The sequence below is a fragment of the Acinonyx jubatus genome, chromosome B2 (assembly GCF_027475565.1).
Source record: "Acinonyx jubatus isolate Ajub_Pintada_27869175 chromosome B2, VMU_Ajub_asm_v1.0, whole genome shotgun sequence".
In the NCBI taxonomy this organism is placed as follows: domain Eukaryota; kingdom Metazoa; phylum Chordata; class Mammalia; order Carnivora; family Felidae; genus Acinonyx; species Acinonyx jubatus.
The window spans coordinates 144,695,821-144,721,422 of NC_069385.1; the positions used below are offsets into that span (position 1 = coordinate 144,695,821).

General features: G+C 48.8%; 1 protein-coding gene across 8 annotated transcripts in view; it reads right to left on the bottom strand.

The window, feature by feature from the left end:
* Positions 1-25,602, bottom strand: part of RIPOR2 (RHO family interacting cell polarization regulator 2) — a 229,036-nt gene that overhangs the window by 4,564 nt on the left and 198,870 nt on the right. For 5 of the 8 annotated variants that reach the window (XM_027040427.2, XM_027040430.2, XM_053223213.1 and 2 more), the window contains 8 exons: positions 22,425-22,606; positions 19,555-19,726; positions 16,779-16,914; positions 14,596-14,757; positions 13,445-13,603; positions 10,968-11,170; positions 5,661-5,744; positions 1,895-1,985 (listed from right to left, as the gene is read on the bottom strand). In XM_027040427.2, coding sequence (XP_026896228.1) covers positions 1,895-1,985; positions 5,661-5,744; positions 10,968-11,170; positions 13,445-13,603; positions 14,596-14,757; positions 16,779-16,914; positions 19,555-19,726; positions 22,425-22,606 — 1,189 coding nt within the window. Of the gene's footprint in view, positions 1-1,894; positions 1,986-5,660; positions 5,745-10,967; positions 11,171-13,444; positions 13,604-14,595; positions 14,758-16,778; positions 16,915-19,554; positions 19,727-22,424; positions 22,607-22,628; positions 24,034-25,602 lie in introns of those variants that run through there. The other 3 variants (XM_053223211.1, XM_027040431.2, XM_053223214.1) reach the window with 3 other exon arrangements.

Here is a 25,602-nt window from a genome sequence, read left to right on the forward strand (position 1 = left end):
ACCTTCGGGAGTAGAACCCCGGGCATGAGTGTATTTGAGAGCCTCCTTAGTGATTCCAATGTGCAACTAGTGTTGGGAACGTGAGCTGGTGGTGTGAGGGGGGCATGGGGACCGGGGGGAGCCCCGCAGGTGAAGCAGGTGTGACCATCGCTCCTGGAGATGCTGTTTGTGCCGCTGAAGTGACTCCTGGGGCACATCTGGCGGGGACAGGCTTCTCTGGGTCACACTGGATAAGGAAGCGTCGCTGAGCTGTGCAAACACTTGGCTTGCCTCAGTGTTAGCCCAGAACACGATGGGATAAAAGAGGCTCAAACTAATAATACCCTGGGCAATTGTTTAGGGAATTAAAGTTGTATGCCTAAAGCAGCCGTAAGGAATCACTGTTTTTTAAAATTTTTTTTTTATGTTTTTAATTTTATTTTTGAGAGAGAGAAAAGGGGAGGGGAGGGGCAGAGAGAGAGAGGGAGACACAGAATCCGAAGCAGGCTCCAGGCTCTGAGCTGTCAGCACTGAGCCTGATGTGGGGCTCAAACCCACGAACCGCGAGATCATGACCTGAGCCAAAGTCGGATGCTCAGCCAGCTGAGGCGCCCTCAGCACCCAGGTGCCCCTTACCCAAATTTGTTTTAAAATTTTTGTTAACGTTTATTATTGAGAGACAGAGAGACAGAGCATGAGCAGGGGAGGGGCAGAGAGAGGAGGAGACACAGACTCCGAAGCAGGCTCCAGGCTCTGAGCTGTCAGCACAGAGCCCCACGTGGGGCTTGAACTCAAGAACCTGAGATCATGACCTGAGCTGAAGTGGGATGCTTAACTGACTGAGCCACCCAGGTGACTCAAGGAATAACTGTTTTATCCTTTACACAAACATGTGCTGGCTTGGATTTCTGTGGATCAAATGATGTATTCATTAGCAGAAGGAAGTGTCATTAAACCAGTAACTGTAAGAAAGAACACCTACAACAGCGAATGTGATTTGCACGGTGATTATAAATGCCACGAGATTCTGCCTTATGTTATTAAGCGACTATAGCCAAACCAGGGTGGCTTCTTTCCAACTAGTATTATTAGCCGGATTATATTTGAGGACTTTTAGAAGCATAGTTTTTGCACATTAAGAGCGGTTGCAGTAGTAAAATAACAACTGTCTCTATCTTTTATGCAGGTCAGAACAGCCTCTCTCTGCCCCCTGCACTCCCCCGAAAGAACAAAGGTGTGAAACCTGGTAGGCAGGTGCCTTTACAAGGTGAAGTGGGGAGGGGGGTTTATCTGGCTATTCCAGCATTCAAGAACCACACTTCTTTTCTCCGGTGTCAGGACTCAGCTGGGCACAGGTCAGCGGGGCAACCAGAGGCTAACCTGCGAGGCAGGGTGAGGAGGGGACTGGTGTGCCTGCCGTGCCTGCCGCCTCAGCCAACCGCGGCCCCCGGAGTCCCAGCCCAAGCTCGCCAGCCCCCCTGGATCCCTGACTACTGCCTCTGCTTTAGGTTCGAGTCTACGTCCTGGCCTCCAAACAGCACAGGCTGATCGGCCTGGGGGGGCTCCCGAGAGCGGCCCTCCCCCAGCTCCAGGCGGTGAGAACCGGGCATTGGAGGGAGATGGGAAGCCACCAGTTCCTCATAGTGTGTGTGTGTGTGTGTGTGTGTGTGTGTGTAACGTGCCCTGTGCGAGTGTGCGATGTACCTTGTGTGAGTGTGACCTCCCCTGTGTAAGTGTGAGTGACGTATGCCATGCGAGCACGCGTGTGATGTCCCATGTGTGTGACGTCCCATGTGTGAGCATGAGTGTGAGCAGCGCCCCCCGGGGGAAGGCGCTCCCGCGGCGCCCACGAACTGTCTGGGCCCAGCTCCCTTGGAGAGCACCATAAGGAAACAACCGTGTAAGCGAAACTCACCGAGAGACAAGAGGGTCTCCGAGGCCACGTTTCTGATTTCCTCCGTGTCGCACTGACACAAAGTCACCAGCATCTTAATGCTTTCGGTGGCCTGCGAGGAGAGAGCTGTTAGTGCTGCGACACCCACGGCGGGGCCACAGGGGCGGTACTGTCTTGCCCAGGGTTCCCTCGGCCCGCTGAGCGTCCGGCCCCTGAGGGGCTCTTTTAAAGGAACACATTCAACGCCGTCCCTCCAAGATGCACCGGATTCGTCTCCCGGGATGGCGCCTGGGCCGCGCACCTGCAGGAGCTCCAACAACGCGCGTTTGGAAGGGGAGTGGCCAGCCTGTCCTTCCAGAACAGGATCCCCTTCTCCGAGCTCTTTCCCACGCGCCTCACTGGTTCCAACCCAGTGCTCAGCTAAGGACTCTGTGTTTGGCTTGTGTGCCCAACGGGAGGACAGCCAGAACAGGTGGTCGGAACCCTCGTGTCTGTCCATCCCACACGTATCAGCGCCCCAGGGACCGGGCAGTCGGCCAGGCAGCGAGCGGGGCTCGGTCCTGACCCCCCAGGGTTTCCGGTCCAGCGGAAAGACAGACGGTGGGACAATGACAGGCGGGGACACGGTGCTCGGGCAGAACAGAGCTGGGAAACGTCATCTGGTCTGACCTGGAGAGTCTTCACAGAGGAAGCGGTGTCTTAGGGTAATTAGCCACATTCGGGTAAGTGGTAGGGGTGTGTGTGTGTGTGTGTGTGTGTGTGTGTGCGTGTGTGCACGTGTGCATGTGTTGGGCGGTGTGGGGCAGGAAATGCATTCCAGGCGAGGGGAGCACCTCCTACCAGGACCCCAATCAAGGAGGGGCCTTACAAGCCACATTAAGTGCTTTGAACTTCATCCTTAGCATCCTGGAGAACCACATAAGAGCTTTAGAAGCGGGATTTGTGGGGTGTTTTGTTTTGCTTTTATTTATTGATTTTGAGAGAGCTAGAGAGCGAGCAGGGGAGGGGCAGAGAGAGAGGGAGAGAGCGAGAATCCCAAGCGGGCTCCGCGCCGTCAGCGCAGAGCCCGATGTGGGGCTTGAACTCACGAACCCTGAGATCACGACCGGAGCTGAGATCTCGAGTCTCACCCTTGACCCACGGAGCTACCCGGGGCCCAGGACTCGTGCTGTAGTGAGAGCAGCCTCACTGCAGCGGAAAGCGCGCACGGAAGGCGTGGACTCCGCGGGGGCAGAGGCCGGCGGGAAGGCGGCTCCAATGGGGGTGGGCAGAGCGGGCTGCTGGAGGGGGGGGGGGTCCGCGGGGCGGGGCCGTCGGGGGTGAGGATGAGGTGGGGGAGGGGCACGGACGAGCTGCACCCCCCACTGAGGTGGGCGAGCTGGGTGCCCGTCGGAGGTGACTTCCCAGCAGGGACGCCCCGCAGCCAGCGGGGCACGTGCCAGCGAGGGAGGACCCGGCCTGGAAACCCGGGCGGGGGGCGTCATTGGCCTGGGGAAGATGACAGCCACCCCCGGGAGAGGACGCGTGCAGGCAGAGGAGGGCCTAGCACCGCGTTTCCACGGACACCACCGCGTGGGGCACGCCTGCGGCCAGACCCAAATGCTTCCGCTGAGGTTCTGACGAGCTGAGGGACCAGATTGCGAGATGGCGATTCTCCTGGAAGGAAGCCGGGCGCAGAGAGCCCTGGTGCCGGTGACAGAGGTGTCAATGGCAGCGAGCAGCACGGGCAGACCACAGGCTCTTAGCCCAGAGAAACAGATGAGGGGCCCGAACTTCGAGGGCCTCTTGGTTTGAGGATCTCCATCTCTCATTTGGGTCCAGTTTGGTAACAGAAAAATGTGGCTGTCTGCTTGCTAGCATTAACTAAGTACTACTAATAATAGTAACGATAAAAATAAAATAATGATAATGATGATGATGATGATGATGATGATGTTTTCCCTAACAGGTTAGCTAGAGTTGATTGGTTTGGGTGGATGAAACCCCCGTGTCTACACTGTTTTTCACACCATGCTGCCCAGAGCCCCTTTCAGGAGCTGGGAGGCTGGGGATGGTTTAAAAAGAGGTGTTTTGTCCAGCACCAAGGATCGTATTTTCTGGAAGAAAAGAGAACAGTGGAGGCATCAGGGCTCTCAGACTTGAGATCTGCTAGAGTTAAAACCGTTGCTTTTACTGTCACGTTCACACTGTGCAAATCCACAGAAGCGGACACAGTTCACGGTACCCTGGTGACTTTGTTTCCATTAGCTCCGTGTCACAGCCATCGTCTCTGAGATGTCACGGGCACCAGGAGGCCACTCAAATAAACAGCAGTCACTGTGGGCTCTCTTGGCCACACAAGGTATTTTTCAGCACGTGACAAGGAAGGCTATATTTCCCAGAGCTGTTTGTCTGCACAGGTCATGAGATCTTCTTTTGAGAGTATTAACCCCTCTCTTCATGCCCATCCGGCTATAGGTCCCGCCCCTTGTCCCATGCGGCCATCCAAGATTTTAGCAAGGTTTGAAGGTGTGACTTTATCTTTTTCTCAAAAGTGACTGGTCTTATTTTTGATGATTTAAGGTAGGTTGAACATTAAATCTTTCTTACTGAAAGGCAAACTTTCTTTCCTTTCTTTCTTTCTTTCTTTCTTTCTTTCTTTCTTTCTTTCTTTCTTTCTTCCTCTCTTCCCCTTTCCTTCTCTTCCTTCCTTCTCTTCCTTCCTTCCTTCCTTCCTTCCTTTTAATTTCCTTAAGTAATCTCTACGGTCAACCTGGGGCTCAAACTCACGACTCCTAGTTGCACACCCCGCTGACAGAGCCAGCTGGGCACCCTGAAAGGCAAAGTCTCTAATGTTGGGAATTCTCAGCCTTTGTTTCATTTACATTTTAGCCCTGTCACTGCTCAGTGACATGTCCCCCTGACAGACTTAAGATGGGTGAGCTGCTGGGGTGCCTGGGTGGCTCAGTCACCAATGTCCAACCTCAGCTGATGTCCAACTTCAGCTTGGGTTGTGGTCTTGGGGTTTGTGGGTTCGAGATCCCCATTGGGCTCTCCACTCTTAACGAGGAGCCTGCTTCAGATCCTCTGTGTCTCTCTCTGCCCCTCCCCCATTTGCTCTCTATCTCTCAAAAAGGAATAAACATTAAAAAAATTAAAAAAAAAAAAAAGGAAGGGTGAGCTGCTTGTTAAAGCAGATCATGGGGAAGCATCTGGGAATTTATTGGCACATTGAATTTCAGTATTTTCTTACAAATTTTATTTGTCCCCGTTCTTTCTTGTACACAAGAAAAATTGGTGAAATGATCCTATCAACTCTTTTTTTGGGATAAGCTATCCATTTCTGGGCTGCGGGCTGCTGAAACACATAATTATTTCATTTGGAAAATTATCAACCCTAACAAAACAAAGTCACATTTAGCTACTATTTAAAGAAAAGACCCCCAGGGCGCTTGGGTGGCTCAATCCATTAAGCGTCTGACCTTGGCTCAGGTCATGATCTTGCAGTTGGTTTGCTTCGTAGGTTCGAGCCCCGCATCGGGCTCTGTGGTGACAGCTCAGAGCCTGGAACCTGCTTCGGATTCTGTGTCTCCCTCGCTCTCTGCCCCTCCCCCACTTACTCTCTGTTTCTCTCTCAGAAATAAACATTAAAATAAAGTTTTAAGAAAAGACCCCCAAATGAATACACAGTTCCCACCGTGAAGGAGGTAAGACAGGTGCCCCCAAGTAGGGGAAGAAAGCTGTTGGGTGCACTTGGCCTAGACTTGCTCAGAGCTGAACTGCCGGGGCCTCGGAGACTGGATCTTACCTGCAAGCTTTTCAGGGCCAGGCAGGCTGCCCTCTGGAGCTGGGGGTTTGCCTTTGTCAGTGCCTCACAGTAATACAGCAAGGCCTGGAAGAGAGGGAGGAACCCCGTGAGGACATTTTGATGTGTTTGCAGTTTCAGAGGCATCACTTTTACTCCCGGACCTAAACTATAGATAAAACGAGACATTTCATATGACCTTCAGAGCACAAAAAAAAAAAAAAAAAAAGAAAAAAAAATCCATAACAATTCATGTTTACTAAAAGAACTGTCTCTGAATTCAATCCATTACTCTATCAGGTCACAGACTCTGTGGACTATGAAGCTGGAAGGTCCAAAGTTACGTTTCCAGCATTCAAGAGCCCCTGAGGTCTAGCGCAAGTGCTAAGATTGCAGAAGGGTCTGTAGGGAAGGAATGTGTCTCCACAGAAGCTGCAAGACGCTAAGTGAATCGCGTGGAAGAAAGCCACCTTCCAAAGTGCCAGGACACGGTGCACGAAAATGATACTCGACCTGGACCGGGAAGGACGGGTTAGATTTCAGCCAAAATTAAGAGTTGGATGCTTATCAGACTGAGCCACCCAGGCGCTGCCCCCCCCGCCCAATTATCTTTTAAGCTGGTTTAAGACCCAGGCCCTGCGTCACCAACCACTATGTGACCGGCTCTCTACTGTCTTTCTGATTTCCTATGACTTACGTTGACCTAATTATCATTACGTATGTACACATATGTACGCCTGTGTTTATATCTATTTCTACTCTCTCAACTTGCTCACGCGTGCTTCTGGCATTTTACTTAACTTCCTGTGCCTTAGTCTGCCAATCTGCAAAGTGAGTAGAATCAAAAGCCACTCACAGGCCTTTCTGATTCTTCCACATGGTGACACATGTCAAGGACTGAAATCCGGTCTTAGCATGAAGTAAGGCCTCGATAAATAGAGCTGTAGCGTTACTGTTATTCTCATATACATCTGCGTGTTCATGTATTTGTTTATAGGAGATACAACAGTGACTCCATGTCTGTTGAAGCTCCCTAAAAGATGAAGATCTTTCTTGGATTTTTTGTTTTTTAATCTTATTTGATTCCTTACAGCACCTAGAATGATACCCTGCGCTTAGTGAGCACCCATCAACTCTGGTGCCACCATCGTGCCTGGATGAAAGAGCTTGAAAGTGTAACCAAACACCTGCTGATGTGTTTGCTCATGGGATGGCACCTAGCACTGTGGTGGTCCCTCCCAGTTGTGATGAGACACAGCCTAGTTTCTCAGTGCTGGACAACAGCCCCACCCTTAAATTCTTTTTAAGGTTTATTTATTTTTGAGACAGAGAGAGACAGAGCATGAACAGGGGAGGGTCAGAGAGAGAGAGAGGGAGACACAGAATCTGAAACAGGCTCCAGGCTCTGAGCTGTCAGCACAGAGCCCGATGCGGGGCTTGAACTCACGGACCGTGAGATCACGACCTGAGCCGAAGTCGGACGCTTAACCGACTGAGTCACCCAGGCACCCCAAGAACAGCCCCACCCTTAAAAAATATGGAGATATAATTCACATACCATAATATTCACCCTTGAAAGTGTATGGCCCAGGGGTTTTTCATACACTCACAAAACATCACCACTACCTAATTCCAGATCATTTTCTTTTTCCTTTTTTTTTTTTAGTAATAAAGTTTATTTTTAGTTGGTACTAAGAGAAAGGGACCAGATCATTTCCATGACTCTAAAAAGAAATCCTGTACCCTTGGGCAGTCATTCCCCTGGTCTCCTCCCTCTAATTCTCCTGCCTCTCTCTCTCTGCATTTCCCTAGTCTGGACATTTTGCGGGAACGGAATCATATAACATGTGGCCTTTTACGTCTTGCACTTTCACTAGCCAGATGTGTTCAAGGTTCCTCCAGCACGAGTCAGAATTCCTTGTGTGTTGCATTATATTCCTCTGTAGGGACAGATCACATTTTGCGCACTCGTCAGCCGATGGACATTTGGACTGTTTCCACTTTTTGGCTGTTGTGAGTAATAATCATATTAAATGTCCCATTTCACTTAGGCTTTTGCATAGTTATCATCAATTGGTTTTTGACCTCCAGGGCCAGCCCTTGTGAAAACTGTAAAGTGGATGAACTGTAGCACATGATGCTTCTCCATTTTCCCCGTCCATTTCCCTCCTGTACCCCTCCTAAGAGCTTCCAAGCTTTAACCACCTAACCAAAGTTTAACCCGTTGTGCAAAGCATACATTCCAAGGCTTAACTGGCCAAAAACAACTTAAATGGTTCTTCCTCTCAGGCATGTTTGAATGAAACTGATTCAAGAGGGATGAAGAGCTGCATATGGGCCCGGTCAGTCCACCGCTGGTAATGGGATCTTTGTTTTGTTTTGTTTTAAAATTTTTTTTCAATGTTTATTCGTTTTTGAGAGAGAGAGAGAGAGAGAGCGCAAGCCACGAGCAGAGGAAGGGCAGAGAGGGAGACACAGAATCCGAAGCAGGCTCCAGGCTCTGAGCTGTCAGCACAGAGCCTGACGCGGGGCTTGAACCCACAAACCGTGAGATCATGACCTGAGCGCAAGCCAAGAGTCGAACGCTTAACCAGCTGAGCCACCCAGGTGCCCCAGGAACAGGATCTGTAGATGGGACTTCTGGACCACACTGTCCCTGTGCATGAAGCCCGTAACTCTGCTGGCTTGAGTGGGAACTGGGCGCTGTTCCCCGGCCTGAGAAAGCATCTGGCACTTCTCTGTGCCTTGCAGAGATATACCATCTCACAGGACACATAAGCAGCATCTTGCTCACTTGGGTTTGAGCAGTGGCCCAAGAAGAGGTGGCTGCTGTGACATTTGGATCGATAAGAGTTATTTTTTTTAATGTTTATTTATTCTTGAGAGAGAGAGAGAGAGAGAGAGAGAGAGAGAGAGAGAGAGGGAAAGACAGAGCACAAGCAGGGGAGGGGCAGAGAGAAAGGGAGACACAGAATCCAAAGCAGGCTCAAGGCTCTGAGCTGTCAGCGCAGAGCCCAACGTGGGGCTCAAACCCACAAACCGTGAGATCGTGACTGGAACTGAAGTCGGATGTTTAACCGACTGAGCCACCCAGGTGCCCCACAACTGGTAGGAGTTCTAAGAAGCCAAGAGAAGGTGTGCTGTTAAGCAAGAGTCCCTGACACTGAACAGGACAGCGAGCATCTCCTCTGGCAAGTCCCAGATGATTGGAGAAACAACATCCCAACACAACGGTACAACTGGAAAGGATGGACATCTTCTACTTGTTTGGGGTGGGGGAGCAAAAAGCATCAAAAGTGAACCAACCTACAACTTTTAGTTTCAGTAGCTACGGGTTTTCAAAGGTTCAAGATTTATAGAAACACCAGCTCTCACCTAGGTATTTTTATATTTGCTTTAGCCCTTCACATGTGAGAACAGAATTAATGTGCCAACGTTTGCTATTTCATACAAGAAAAAATGGAAAGAACTCAAGGTTTGGGCACGGTGGGTCCAACATTTCTAGGTGGTACCTAAGTTTCTAGCTTCTTAACTAGTGTGTCGTCTAAGCCATCTACAAGGGGACACTCTTTCATGGAGAACGAATCCAAGGGCATAACAATAAGAGCTGAACTGGAATAAAGAGAGAGCATGTGGCCAGTGGCATGTGCCCTAAAAGTAGAAGGCGCATACAGAAGAGCCAAAGAAGGGCTGTGTTGTAACTGCTGTGGTTGCTACTGTTTTCTGTGTTGTTTTTTAATTTTTGATGTTTATCTATTTATTGTAAAACTGAGAGAGCGAGTGGGGGAGAGGCAGAAAGAGGAGGAGAGAATCCCACACAGGGTCCACGCCGTTAGCACAGAGTCTGATGGGGGGCTCCATCCTATGGACCGTGAGATCATGACCTCAGCCGAAATCAAGAGTTGGATGCCCAACTGACTGAGACGCCCAGGTGCCCCAGGCTGCCTTTATCTAAGGAGACGCTAGACCATGGGTCCTTGTCATGACCAAAGGGCACTTGTCATGACCAAAGGGCACCATGATCCCACGCACAGAAGACTGTGTCTGTATAGGCTGCTACCTTTAATTTTCCTCCTCTCTCTTCAGTAGAGTGAGGATGATTGGCCCATAGAACAGCCTGTTGAGCAAATCCCAGTAAAAGACTGGAGCTTTGTAGGAAAGAAGAACATGAAGTCCCTGCTCTTGGGCCCAGATGACCTTAGAATGGAAGGTCTTGTGGAGACACAAACATCCCACCATTCCCCAGCTTAGCTGACACCTCAGAGAAGTTAAGCTCTTCTCAGCTGTCAACATTTGACCTTTCCCAGGACAAGAAGGGGCCAACTTTGACTTTACTGAGCTGATCTGAGGGTGGGCATGAGCTGATTTTTAGAACAACTGTTCAGATTATAAAGGGGACCGAGCCACTGTCTGTACGGGGCCCCTGCGTGCTTGAATTGCCAATGCCTGTTACACCCGGCTGGTACTGAATTAAAGCCACGGAGGGGTCAACCTCCTCTCCCCTGGCAAAAAGGAGTGATGGCTTTCGAAATTAAAAATATTCTTGTTCTTTGACTCAATGGTTTGATGACCGATGCCAAGTCACAAACGGTGTGTGCCTGTATGCTCATCATGATATTTTTCAGAGTTGGGATCTCCACAAAGGCCCATCAGTATGGAACAAGAAAATAAATTATAGAGTATCCATACCCTGAGACGCACATTAACCCCTCAAATAGAATGAAGTAGATCAACATGTTCTAACAAGGAAAATAACCATGATCTATTACATTTAAAAACTCAGTTATGCAACAGAACAGTGTGATCTCATTTAAGAAAAAAAAATAATTATAGGGGCGCCTGGGTGGCTCAGTCGGTTAAGCGTCCCACTTCGGCTGAGGTCATGATCTTGCACTCCGTGAGTTCGAGCCCATGTTGGGCTCTGTGCTGACAGCTCGGAGCCTAGAGCCTGCTTCGGATTCTGTGTCTCCCTCTCTCTCTGCCCCTCCCCTGCTCGCACTCTGTCTCTCTCTCAAAAATAAATAACTATTAACAAAAAAGAAAAAAATAATTATAGACGTTAGCATATGCATAGAAGAACATTAGAAGGAATGCACACCAAATCCCTAACAGTTTTCTCTGGGGGCTGGACTTGTGGGCACTAAAATATTTACAGTATATTTTGTAGTTTAAATTGTGTTACAGGGTATGTATTATTAATAGGCAGAAGAAAATTATTTTTTTTATAAGAAACATTTGGCAAAATATTAATAGTAAATGATAGAAAATTAAAGAAGCTTCTGGCTTGATGTCCGCGGTTTGGGGCTTTACCTTTTCCCTGAAGTGCTCGTTTCTGGAGGCTGCGGTCAAGTACAGCATCACAGCCTCACGGGCTTCCTGGTCATCGCCAGTCAGCAGCACAGCCAGAGTCCCGAGTACTTCCTGCTGGGCTGAGAGGCTGCCGGGTGCAAGGTCACTCATGGCCTGGAGCAGTTTCTCATCTCTCAGCGACTGCAGGGTCTGAATCAAGGAAACTAGCGAGTGAAATGAAAGCAGAGTTCACTTTCTGATCATAAGGTAACACACTCACTAAAAATATACGACTCAAGTATACATGTAATAACAGACCCAAGTACGCAAAGTCAGCATACGACGAAGGTGATGTTTTCAGTTAGTGAGAAAAGGGCATGATTCTAGTAACTCTATTATGGTAAATGGCAAACCTTAATAGGGAGTAGCAAAGGCAGATCTCCATCTTGTACGGCCGCTAAAATAACTTCTAGATGAATTAAATAGTCAAATGTAAAAATATACAGCGAAGGAACTACAAGTAAACTTGTAGTTTACTACAAGTAAAATCTTCCCGATGAGAGCCGACTCTGTTGCCGATCTTTTAGCCATACCTGTCTGGCAATCCCCTGGCCCCGAGTGACCCCAGCTTGATGTTCTCTCTGTCTGCACTCGGGCACCTGGGCTGGGATGGAGAAATCCAGCTGGTTGGCTGGAATATGGAGATGATATGATAAAAAATAAAATTCTGAGTCCCATTTGGACAAACTGATGATGTTCCATGACCAAGGAATGTATTCTGATCCCTCATAAAGTACCCGGTGCAGGCATCTATTAGTCACCGAAACATCAGGATAAGAGTGTATCTGGTCAGTACAGATGGGAAACGATAACCTAAAATTCACGATCCATCAGTAGACAGCATCCACTATTCAATGGACACGTTAGTGAATTTTTGAGATTTCTTTTTTTTGGCTTTAATTTCCTATTTCTGCTGCTGGGGATGTTGTGGTCATTTCACTGCTTTTTAAATAAATGCCACAGCATAAGGTCTCGAGACAGTATTATGTATAACAATGGAACAAACAAATCATGGAAAACAACCTAACTGTTCAACAGTCATCAACTATATTCGCATGCACCCAAATGCAGGGATACTACAAAACTAAAAAAACTTTCAAAGGATAACATGGGATATAATATCAAATAAAAGCTAGGACTGAATGCTTTATAATAGGTCATCACAGCTTTGAAATGTCAAATCCATGCATATCCAACTAAAAATACATTAAATTTTAAAAGTAAGATAGTGGGTGATTTGAATATTGTTGGGTGTACTTTTTTGTTTTCTAGTCTTTTTTTTTTTTTTTTAAATAATGAGGGCCTTTTTCTTATTTAAAGGAAGAAGAAAAAAAAAAAAGACATGTACAGGGTTAGGGTTTCTCCACGGTCCTCCTCCACTCCTACTGGTAAGTAGGTACGCCTTCCCCGGGACCGTCGGGGGGAGGCTCAGGGATGTCAGCTGCTACTGATGTCATTTGAACAGTAGAGAAATTTACTCAGAACACTGCTTTAGAGACAGTGACAAACTTAGAGAAGATAGGAAGACTATCCTCAAGTGAGATCCTGTGGTCTCCCACCTCGGTTCTCCTTCTAGAACTCTGGACCAGCATTTACTCATCATGAGGGCTACACAGACTCTCCTGTGTTCGGGCTGGCTTAGGCACCGGGTCGGGGGGAGAAAGTGCGTCTTCTCACTGGGATGGGAGCTCTGTGACGGACCTGTCAGTGCAGGGTTCAGCGTTCTGGAGGGAAGGGCTAAGTCTGGTGCTGAGCCAACCCGTCTACTCCTAAAGAACACACTGCAGTCCCACCCCCTTTCACCGGCAGCGGTGAAGTCTGGGTGGATTTACAGAGCACAGACTGGGGAGCCAGAACCCAGCCCCTCGCTGCCTGGCTCCGCCCCCAAAGAGGTTTCCTCTCATTGCAGCTGCTTATTTTATTTTCAGCATGTGACACCACGCGAGAAGCAAGGCAATCATGAACTTCAGGCCACCCCGCTGTGCTGGTGCCCGTTCTGCACCCTCCCCAGAGACACAGCCCGAGACGTGGTTTTCCATCTCCTTTCCTGACCAACATGTCGCCCCATCTGCCTTGTCGTGAATCCCATTGCGGACTGTTATGAAAGTGCCTCCAAAAAGGGCAACGTAACACAGTACTGCCTGTAGGCTCGATCCCACAAACGGCAAATACATTCGTGAAGAAATATCATCATTAAATCAGCTTCCGGTCAATGTCGTATCCTTGCTGGGTGATCAGGATCCTCCCGGTACACCCCTGGTTCATTGCCAAGAGGCTCACTACTGTTAGGGGTCCAGAAGTCATTGAAAAGGCTGATCTCATCCCAGCTGTTGACTTGGGGGAAGAAATGGTTACCAGCCCTAAAAACTATGACTGAAAAGACCAGAGCTCACTCCAAATGGAGCCACCACACAGTGCAACGAAAGAACACGTCCCACCTTGCTTGGCCAGCTGGTTCAAGTAGCTCTCTAGGTCGCTCACACCATGGCTGGTGAAGTAACCGTAATATTGGAAAACGGTGATGACCTCCGAAGAGAGGCTGGAGGGGAGCAGAGGCTCAGCCTGGTCCAGGATTTGGGACACCAGTGTTCGAAACACTGTTTGGAAGGAGAAACACAAAGAGGCTTTGAAGTGCCACGAGCACTCATTCGTTCACCTGTCTTTGTACCGTGGGGTACCGCAGAGCACAGTACGTGAGACGAGCTAGTCCTCAGTGAATAGCTGGATGATTACTGGACGTACGTATACATACCTGTGTAACTGCGTTGGGTCAAGAACAGAACACTGCTGGCACCCCACCTGGTTGACTCGTGCCCCCATCTCAGTGCCCCCCTCAGAACCCCCCACCCCCACCACAGGTAACTGATAATCTGACTTCTATCACTAGGACTCAGCTTTACCTGTTCTTGAACATCATATAAATGGGATTATACAGTATATACTGTTTGTATCTGGTTCCTTTCACTCAATAAAATATTTGTGGGATTCACCTACATTGTTGCTTACAGTTTATTCTTCTTAAAAATTGCTGTGTAATAGCCTATTGTATGACTGATGCTATAAATACACAATATATACGTATATACAATATTATATACATACACATTATACACACACACATACACAACACACTTATTTTCTTGTTGGTGGGCATTTGAGTTGTTTCTGATTTTCAGTTCTTGTGAAGAAAGTGCTATGAACCTTTTTTGAGAGTCTAAGCATCTATCTCCCTTGACATATTTAGGAGCGGAATGGCTGGATTAGCTTTAGTAGAAATTGCCAAACTGTTTCCCACGTGGTTCCACCACGGGACACGCTCCTGTTGGTAACATTTTAATGAAAAACATATACAGCCACCTAAACAGCAACACGGACGCACAGTGCTTTTAAAAGTCACCGCGGAGATTCTGAGTTGGAACACGCGCGTGCTCTTTCTTTGCTTAGAGTAGACGATGGACAGACGACGTCTTCTCCGGAGAGTCAGCCTTTTCTCCAGGGCTAGCTGCTGGGGAAGTGGTGAGGGGCAGCCCGCCAGTGCTCGCTCTCAAACCAAACGGCGGACCCCTTCCTCCCCGCCCCTGCCCTGTACCTGGGTCTGCGAGTCCTGGATATTCTCTGTTGACGGTTCTGGCAAAGCTGGCTTCCAGCTGCTTCATCACTCTGTCAGCCGAGCTGTGGTAGACCCCCACCGGGCTGCAGCACCTCGTCCAGAATGACAGCAAAGACAGCTTTTTGTGAAATTCTGGGATGGCTGGAAAAGACGAGAACCCCCACCCCCAACACACAGTTGGAACGAAGCAGATGAAGAGAATGCGCCTGTGTGGGGGTGGGGCGGGCTTCACTGCGCCCCCCCCTTTTAAAGACGGTGGTTTTTAAAAGTTTAAATTTTTTTTTTTTTAGTTGAGAGAAAGAGAGAGAGCGCGGCGGACAGGCAGAGAGAGAGGTGGGGACAGAGGATCCAAAGCAGGCTGTGTGTTGACAACAGAGAGCCTGATGCGGGGCTCGAACCCATGAACCGTGAAATCGTAACCTGAGCTGAAGTCAGATGCTTAACCAACTGAGCCACCAAGGCGCCCCAAGACTATGGTTTTTACATAAAAAAATATTTACTGATTTTGAGAGACAGTGCGGGGGGGGGGAGGGGCAGAGAGAGAGAGGATCCCAAGCAGGCTCTGCACTGTCAGCACAGAGCCTGACATGGGGCTCAATCCCATGAACTGTGAGATCAAGAGTTGGATGCTTAACGGACTGAGCCACCCAGGCGCCTCTAAATTTTTTTTTAAGCAGGTTCCACACCCAACGTGGGGCTTGAACTCATGACCTGGAGAACCACAGTCTCCTTGTTCCACCGAACGAGCCAGCCAGGCATCCCCTAAAGACTGTGGTTTAAAATTATTTTTTTTAATGTTTATTTATTTTTGAGAAAGAGAGAGAGACAGAGCATGAGTGGGGGAGGGTCAGAGAGAGAGAGGGAGACACAGAATCCGAAGCAGGCTACAGGCTCCGAGCTGTCAGCCCGGAGCCCGACGCGGGGCTCGAACCCACGAACTGTGAGATCGTGACTTGAGCTGAAGTCGGCTGCTCGAGCAACTGCGCCACCCAGGCGCCCCTAAAAACTGTTTTTTAACTGGAACTACGAGATTCCTCTGTAGTTGGCAGATTTTCTAAAGAGCAGGGAACTTATGACCGGGAGCTCATCTAGCCCTGGTGGCAAAGAAAACACAGCAAAGGCAAAGCTGTTTGCTTTCGGTGAGAGAAAACCCAGCAGCCCTCCTCTCAGAAGATGCTCTCACCATCTCCCCCCCCGCCGTAACTTTCCTGCAAACCCGGCTATAGGATCAGAGAATCACCCCTCGGGAGATGTTTCTGAAGGGGCCGTAACACATCAGGAGGTGGGCTGGGGGAGTGTGACACCCGCCTGGGGGGGCCTCTCTGGCTGAAATGGCAAAGAGCACCGTGTAGGCAGCACACGGTCAGTGACCGTGAGGTCGTGACCTCATGCGGTTGGGACCATGAGGAGGTGCCTGGGAGCCGGGAGGACGCGAGTCACTGGCGTCCTCGGCTTCCTGTCCCCTTTTACGCCTCTCAGACACCTGCCGAGGTCACCGGCTCCCAGGAGGACTGGATGCGGGAGGCAGAAATCTAAAACGGGAACCTACAGGGAGGTCTCTTCTAGGCTGGATCTGAGCGACCCAGAGAAGAGTCTGGCGCCCCACTACCTCCACGGGATGTGTGCTGTGAACAAAGACGAAAACTCCTGTCTTTATAAAGAGCTCCGTGGCCAGACCACGCAAGTTCAAAGGCAGCTTCCCCACGTCAAGTTCTCCACCTAACCCTCTTGGAACCGGGGACTTTCCTGAGAGCCTGCCAGCGTATTTCTACCTTTTCCAAGGGCAGCTGGGGAGTGTCCTGACTTTGCCAGTCAGCTGCTGTGGGAGCTGTGTCTTCACCAGCAACACGGCACAAGCACAGTCCCGGTCGCCTGTCCCCCCAATGGAACCGCGCAGGCAGGAAAAGTCCGTGAGACCGCCTGCGAGGCGCACGCTGGTTCTGCTTAGACACGGGTGTCTGACTTCCGGAGGTGGGCGGCTGGCCCCATGGACAAAACCGTGTTCTGCTGGTTTGACTCCGAAGGCTGAGGCGCAGTGTTAACGAGATGGCACCAGTCCACGCTGCTGGGCACTGGCCACTGGCCATTCCTCCACTGTCATGCCTTCCTGCCGGCCCCACGGAGCAAGGGAGAGGCTGGGGGTGTGGCACACACGTGCTTACCTTCAATGACAGAACTGATGTTCCCTATGTTCTCATCGCTGACGGCTGACAGTTTCTCCATCACCTGGACTTGCCGAGAAAGCTTCTCCAAGAGGTTGCTCGCCACAAATGGGGTTTTGCTTGAGAAAACAATTTGCTGATAAAACAAAGAAGCCGCCGTGTCAATCACGCCCACTGTCGTCAGCGGAGGTTTCCCGACCCCACCCCGTCCTTCCTCACACGGCCGTCACGCTAAATACGCCTGCACCATGTTCTTTTCCGGCAGGAGAACGTTCCTCGTTCTGTGCCAGTTACAACACCCGACGAAATCACACGTGTTTTTGTTGCCTCTCAACTTTTTCCGTGCCTGTATGGATTCTGGGATTTTTTCACTAATAGAGCCACAAGGTTATTATCAAGTTGAGGCTCTGTAAATCCTCTTTGAAACTTAGAAGGCATATTCAGGCTGCTTATCTGTGTGCTCACACAGATAAAAAAAGATTGCCTTCCCAAGTAGTCATTTTTCCCAGCACGGATTTCTTTCCTTGTTTTCAAGCTGGAAATGAAGAACGTGTGGTATAATAATCATGATTATAATCAAGGCTTTCTCATTCTAATTAACGAGTCCTGATTATGTACCAGGCACTGGTCTGAGCCCGTGTATTAGCTCATGCCATTGCTCACCACCACCCTAGGAGGTGGGTACTGTTGATGTTCCATTTTACTTCTGGGGAAACTGAGGCACAGAGCGGTCCAGTAGCATGCCCAAGGCCACATGAATAGTAACTGATTTCATTTGAGTGCAGGTCACAAGAGTAAAGGGCATGAGAGAGGACAGAAGTCACTTGTTGCCTGAAGGTTCTAGACCTTTCTGTGTGCCTCAGAGACCTGTCCAGTCACCTGGTGGGTATGGATACAGGGAGCTGACCTGTATTGCCATCCTCCCCTGTCTAAACCATGTAGATTCTATGCACATATGATTTCCAATCTCCGAGCCTAGTGTAGCAATTATGTGCTGATGCCTTTCACATATGTAGATACAGCAGAAGTGAACTGACTTCAGGCATAACATATGGTCCACATGGGATGCCTGTTTTTTTCTCTTTGCAATTACATTCCGAATGAAGATGTAAACTCACCGATGCGGCAGTGGGTGTGGGTTAGAAATTACGTTTCTAATCCTTAATCCTTTACATCTCTGTACGTGTGCCTCTTCTGTTTTTTTGATGCTGATTTTCCCCACAGTGGGACTGACTTCTTATGACCATGGTCTGGTCTGAGTATTGGGAAGAACACTGCACTGAATATTTTTAAATTTTTTTTAGTTTATTTATTTTTTGAGAGACAGACAGTGCACAGGGGAGGGGCAGAGAGAGAGAGAGAGAGAATCCCAAACAGGATCCATGCACTGTCAGCACAGAGCCTGATGTAGGGCTCGAACTCACGAACTGCATTGCACTGAATATTGCTTGTCAATTAGTCTTTGAGAGAAAACATTCATTCCTTCATGGAAGAGAATTCTCTTATGTCTCACACGATAATGACTTTACCTCTACAGTGCCAACAGGTAGTGTGCTCAGCACAGAATCAGGCTCAGCAAGGGCGAAGAGTTGTGAAAACCATCTTATTCAAGTGGTTGGATAGAGAATAGTTATAAGCAAACAACAACCCTTTCCCATTTTGGTCAGAAAAAAACCACTGCGCCTTCTGCCAGATTGGTTGTCAGTAAATGGCTGGCAAATTCAACAGTCAACAGAAGAGATCAACTGGGATGTTGGCCAACCTAGCGGTAAGAGTCGTAATTGCCAACCAGTTTCCCACAGTGTCTGAGGTGACTCTGGGGTTGTTTGTTCACGGAGGAAAAGTATATTCTCCATCTCATCACAAGTGCATTATGGAAAAAGCACACTAACCCACCTCTGGCCTCTCTGGGACCCCCCTCCTCCTTACCCTGCCTTTTGTCTGCCACTTGGTCCCATGCTCTTAGGAGCACGATTGATTGATTATTTATTTACGTTCTGCACCCTTCCTGTCTGGCCAATCCCCCTGAAGACCATTACCCATTTGCTTTCACATTCTCATCCTGTTCCCCACACATGCAAACAGGCTGGAGAAGACAAGCAACCAGGCGAGGAGTAAGTATTTAAGGAGATGCTTGGGGCAGGAGGTGGGGAGCACTTTGTTCAAGGGAGCTAACGCACTTCCTGCAACCAAAGAATTTCAAAATATCCGCTTCACTGTTGCAAAATCTTAACAGGTAAGTAGCCTGAAATGAGAAGACAAACAAGTCCTGTGGCGTCCCAGAACGAGCGCCTACCTGGCAACGATAATGGCCTCTGGAACTATTCTTTCTCGCTGCTGATACGCACTTATTCAAGATCTGGGAAACCGTGCTTATATCCTGCACCATTTCGCCTTTAGCCGTCCAGGTGGAGTGACAATATTCACACTACCGTGTGCCCTGTAACACTGGCTTTCGAAGTCCACCCCTTTGTAGATGGCACAATGCAATTTTTTTTCCCTTAGTCACGTTACTCTTCTCTTTTGGCAAATGATTTGAAATCAAGAGCTAACCTATTGCATGTTCGAGTGCGGAGAGCTAGGTTTCAAGATAGAAAACCTAGGGTTCAGGGAGGATGGCCAGGGCCATCAGAACTTTCGAGTCGGCCCAAAGCGAAGCAGGCTTGTTCTCATATTCCTGAATGTTCATTTCTCTGGCAAAACTGAAAAAAGGCAGCACACATTCTTGGTGCATCAAGAGCCTGGGGTCTAAAACAAACACAGTCGCCGAGCCCACCTGAACGAGTTGGGTGCAATACTGAAGGTGCCTGACAATGGTGATGTCCAGGCTCTCATTTCCTGTGGTCAGGGGGAGGGGGCTTCCGGCCACACTGGTCCCGACTCCTGTGTCTTCTGTCAGCGCCTCGCTCAGGTGCCCCCTGGCCTCTGGGTGTACCGACCTGTAAGGGCTGAAGCAGGAAGGTGAGCGCAACGTTAGTGGTTTCTTTTAGCGGGGAAACCCCAGGTCAACCCTACGAAGCTCCCAGAAGGCCCCAAGTAGCACCTACCGCAAAGAGGCTGTCTCTAGCCTTGGAAAACCGAGAGACCTTTCAAAAGCTACTTCTTGATTCAGCCCAGTCACCAATGTGCCGTATTAAAAGATCACACAAACAAACTGCTTCCAGAATTTGCTTCTCAAGCACAGTGAATCAGTGTTTCAAAAATTTTAATGTGTATTTATTTTTGAGAGAGAGAGAGTGAGAGTGAGAGCGAGAGAGAGCACAAGTGGGGAAGGGCCAGAGAGAGAGGGAGAAAGCAGAATCCGAAGCAGGCTCCAGGCTCCGAGCTGTCAGCACAGAGCCTGACGTGGGTCTTGAACCCATGAACTGTGAGATCATGACCTGTGCTGAAGTCGGACGCTTAACAGACTGAGCCACCCAGCTGCGCCCAGCACTGAACCATTTGTAAAGCAGGCTCAGCAAGGAATCTGCCCTCATGGTGCACCTGTTACACTTTCTTGCTCTGGGGATGGGGCGCTTTGCCAAATATCCTGGGATTAAATTGTCCTCTATAGTTGTGGTTTCCCAAGAGCAATTCCATTAAGAAATAATGTCAAGGCTTTTTTTTTTTTTTGGCCTCAGATCAATTGCTGCTAGAAGAGAAGGTAAAAGGAAAACTGTCAACAGGAGGCATGATGTTCTACCCCAGACAAAGGCTAAAAGGCGTTTATTGGACTCTTCCAAGGCAGAGCTTGGTTCTGCCTCTCACACCTTGTTTACTCCCCGCTGGTGAACTGTCTAAACCTGGGATCGTGACGGGCACTTATGTTTACAAATAAATATGTTGCCTCTATGATCCAATTTTGTTCTTAAAATTAATCTGTGTGGGAAAGAGGGAAGAGCGGTCTCATTTCACACTGGGAGGACTGAAGGGCAGAGGGGTTCCCCGTGGGGTCCTGTTCACATGGCTAGACAGCGACCGGGCAGCTGCTGGCTTCCGGGCTCCTGGCCTCCGGCCTCCATGATTTAAAGAGATCGTGAACCTGAGCTAAGAGGCACTGGACGCTTTACTCCACTGCACACCTGCCTCCAGGGGAAAGCACTGTGCCTGCATCCTGGCCATCAACACATATTTAATACTCACACATGGGGGTGCCTGGGGGGCTCAGTTGGTTAAGCGTCCGACTCTTGGTTTTGGCTCAGGTCATGATCTCAGTTTCGTGAGTTCAAGCCCCGCATGGGGCTCTGTGCTGGCAACACGGAACCTGCTTGGGATTCTCTTTCTCTCTCTCTCTCTCCGCCCTTCCCCAACTTGTGCTATCTCTGTCTGTCTCAAAATAAATAAACTCAAAAAAATAAAATAAAAAAATAAATAAAACACACAATTTTCACAATTTTCCCTAATACCACTGAGGACATATACTAAAGTTGATCGATTCAGTCAATTTAATATCAATGTTCTATAAAACGTACAAAATCTACGAGGTTTTTGTTGTTAAAATGCTTCTGAGAGCCAGAAGAATGAAGCTTAGACTGATGTCTGACTCTGACGTATTATGTAATGAGGAGACAGATTTTTGGTTTTGCAGCATTTCACAAATTCGATCAAATTGGAGAAATCTCAGCATAGAATGCAGGGGCATCGCTTAAATATTGCATTCGTTTAGTAACTTTTGTTTGCCGTGTCCTCAGTTTGCTCAAAGCATAAATTCTAGTTCTCACTTTTTCTCTTCCTGGTTTTGGAAGAAGAAAGCCTCCAGGAACAAGAAAACCCCAAAACACTGACATAACATCACCCACAGAGAGGTTCATGACGGCGTAACTTGAAAACCTGTTTATATAACACGGCAAAAGTAAAGATGGTGAAAATCTGCCCTTTCCTTTGGGAAAGTGTGTGAGTGTGTGTGTGTAGTGAAGGTGAGCAAATTCCACTGTGCTTGGTTTGCTTCGTTCAAGTTACAAAACAGACCCCAGACGCTAGTGCCAAAGACAAGGTGTGGCCGCACACGGAAGGCTGATGGAGAAGGTGACAACAATCCCCCTTCCTCTTCCCTTCCCTCCCCAGAGAAGGCCTCATTCTCCACCTGCTGGGCTGCAGAAGCAGAAGAAATCGTTACCGGTTATTGGTCATCCCTGTTACATTCTGAGGCAATTATGTGCCCGGACTTAAACCTGACATTGACGCGTGCACGGATGAGGTTAACGTATAGCAACTTTGCCAAAGGGAGCAAGAGATACAGGGGTGGAAAAAGCAGAGCACAACAAAATGAAGAGATAAGAAATAAGACACGCAAAGAGAGGAGAACCAGGTACAGGTGGATCATCCAGTAAGAGGTCTCCAGACACATAGCACGCTTTGTTAATTTGGAATTCATTGCACTGGGGGCAAGTTGTCGACCCCCGGAGATATCGGTGTGCACAAAACACATGCCCATACAAAAGTTTCCCCTTATTTACAACGAAGAAAGGTGATTCATTTTCCCTTTGACAACACAAGAGAGGTGAACAACATTTAAAAATGGCCCTTGCCAATAAGAGGGAATTGAAAGCCAGTTGGTCATTCGTGTAGGGAGTTTTCTCTTCCTGGAGATGTGCACGGGTCCCGTCTGAGAGTAACAAAGAACCACTGTTCAGAAGAGAGGTAAGCGGACGCTGACTTCACACTTACCTATTTTTCTCCGTCTCAGTGTCTGAAAATACCGAGTCCGTGCCTCCTCCAACAGTACAAACCTCATCACCATCCTCCTCCTCGTCAAAATCAGAGGTGTTCAGGAAATCAAAGCTTTCTAAAGCACTTTCGACTGTAAGACTTAAACTGGAAGACCGGCTGCGGTTTCCGGCTGGCTTACACTGCAAAGGCAGAAGGCATCGGGGAGAAGGTCAACATATCCAGAAGCAGAGACAGAACAGGCAACACTCGATCTGAGATGCGACACTTTCTTTTTTTCCAAGCTTTTATTTTTTGTTGTTGTTGGCATTTAAAAAAAAAATGCATTTAAAATCTTCGCATTAAAAAAAAAAAAAAAAACCTACAACGATGGATTAAATGACACAGGATCTGGGATTCGTTCCAAAATGATCTGGAGGGAAATAAGCGGGGAGGAGAACAGACGGAACAAGACTGGCCGTGAGCTGACATCGTGGAAGCTGGGGGATGGGCGCACTGGGAGCCGTTACAGGATTCTCTCTACTTCTGCTCGAAAGTTTTTAAAAAATTTTTTTATTTAAACATTTTTTTAATGTTTTTATTTATTTTTGAGACAGAGAGAGACAGAGCGTGAGCAGGGAAGGGGCAGAGAGAGAGGGAGACCCAGAATCGGAAGCAGGCTGCAGGCTCTGAGCTGTCAGCACAGAGCCCGACGCGGGGCTCGAACTCACGGACCGCGAGATCGTGACCTGAGTTGAAGTCTGACGCTTAACCGACTGCGCCACCCAGGCGCCCCTACGTCTGCTTGAAAGTTTAGAATAAAAAGTTGAGGAAACATTACAGCCCAGAAAGCCTTGGGAAACGGAACTGCCATACCCCTCTGCCTAGAGCTCAACTCCAAAGAAAATACAACCAGCAGACACATCTAGAGAGTCACGGAGTCCGTGCCAAATAGTAACCAGTCTGTAACGTGTGCAGTGTCCCGAGACAGGAGCTGACTGCCCAAGGAAACTGTTCTAAAGGATTAAAAAAAAAAAAACCAACCCCAGGAAGAGAAAACTACTCAAACTCAGACTTAACTCATACTCCCTAGGTAAGTGTATTAATTTTACACTCACGGCATATCATTTTCTTTGAGCGCTGAGGAGAAAAGGAAGGGTACAGGCCCAGCAAGAAGGGTCCCTGCTTCCTCTCTGGAACAAATCCCGTCACTTCCGTGACTGGGCCCTGGGATACTGTGGGCAAACCCATCCTAGGGCCTGGGGAATTCTGTATTGCTAGACACAGACAGAAGCAAGACAAGCAGCGTAACGCCAGTTGCTACGGGCACAGAGATGGAAAGAAGTCCTTCCAAATATTCAAGAGGACGGACGCTGGGGCGGACTGAACGGGACAAGTCTTGTGAGTCAGAAGAACTACATGTCCACCCTCTCAGGCTCTCCTCGCTGACTTCGCAACACAAGGCAGGCAGCGCCTCGCAGAGAGCTGTCTCTGATACTCAAGATGGCACAAAAGCACAGGGGGAACCGTCTTTCGGTCTTTTAAATCAGAGTTGTTTCCTTCACCCTCAGTGATCTCCGTCCCAGGGGCAGCATCATTTAGTTTCTGATCCTCAAGAGGCTTTAGCATCCTAGGAATGTGAAGGGGGGGAGAAAAGAGAAAGCTTTGTCCAGCTGATGCTTTAATTCTGGCTGGATCTAAAGCCATTTGCCCCAGCCCTCAACTCGAATGCTGTTTTCAGTCTCAGACAGATAGAAGGAGCCGGTCCAGACTCAACCCACCTCTAGGGTCTTCGTTCTTAAGTAGCTATCTGCTGAACTTGACCTGGCACGGTATGGATGCGTTTACGTATCGATCATAACGAAGGGAGGGACAGTAAAAGATTTTAGAGGCAGGACCGTTCTGGAACAACAGCAGATTGAAATAACACTCTGGAAAGAAATCTGTGACCCCCAGGTTTTTATAAGACTAACAGATGCGGTGCTTAGTGTTTCCTGGTGGGCCCAGATAGTTCTCAGCAATCCAGATGTCTGGAAATGGGAACTGGTACCTCCACTTGCTTTCTCGAAGGCATCTGCGAGAGGGGGGGTCAGTTGTCTTTAAACTGAACACCTTTCGCCCACTAAGCAAAGCTGGTCACCTATGGAGATGAGAGCTTGTTGGGGGGTTAGAAGATGTTTTCACTGGAGTACTAGGCAAGCAGCATGAACACACGGGTCCTGAACGGGCACTTTTATGTTTTACAGAAGGCAGATTCAGAGCATCCTCTCAGAGGCTATACCAACAACTGAATTAGTCCGTCATGGGCACTAGAGGATCTGCGGAGTTGGGACTGAAGTCTCATCTGCCCTGAGGACAAATCCCCCTCCAAGCTAGGGGAGCATGACTGAGAAGGCTAAGAGAGTCAGAGAAGCCTTGGAAATGTGTGGAAATGTATTTCCCACGGGCCACTGAGAAGACCACATCTGAAAAACAGTCATTCCAAGGGACACAACAGCCTTCTGTGGGTGGGATCTCGGCTTGCCGCTGCCACCTTATTTTCAAGCCTATTTTATAGCACAGGTCACCAAAGAATTGCTGTTTCCTGGAAAAGGACCCGATTTCTTTCCTGTGTGGCAACCTTAGAGTAGCAAAGAACACAGAAGTGGCGTGGGATTCGGGACAAAATCAGGTCCTGTCTTCTTGTGCCGTGTTTTCAAAAGTTTAATCTGTATGCCCGGTAGAAACATACATTCCGGTGTAGCAACAATGATCCCATTGTTAGGAACCCCCGCCTGTGCGGAGATCATCCCTCTTGCTCTCTGCTCCCACCACGTCCACACTGAGCTGTCTGATCAGGAACAGGGTTGAGAAGGACATCTCTGGTGGACTTGGGGGTCCCTGGCTTCTAGAACACAGCAGGTGACGATTGGTGCTGGATCTATCTCAGATTCCGACTCACTGGTTGGGACAAGTCTGGAGAAGGGACTCTTTGGAGGCAGTGCCCGGGGCTGGCGGGGCTGGCGGGGAGGCCTGTGAGGGGGGGGTGTGGAGGGGAGAGACCCATGGCTCCACCCATGCCTAAGTCTTGATCAGTCAGGAAGGGATCCTATCCAGTAGCATCTCAGTGACATTATGATCATCAAAATGCCTCCGTTTCACATCACATCACATCACATCACATCACATCACATCACATCACATCACATCACATGGGTTT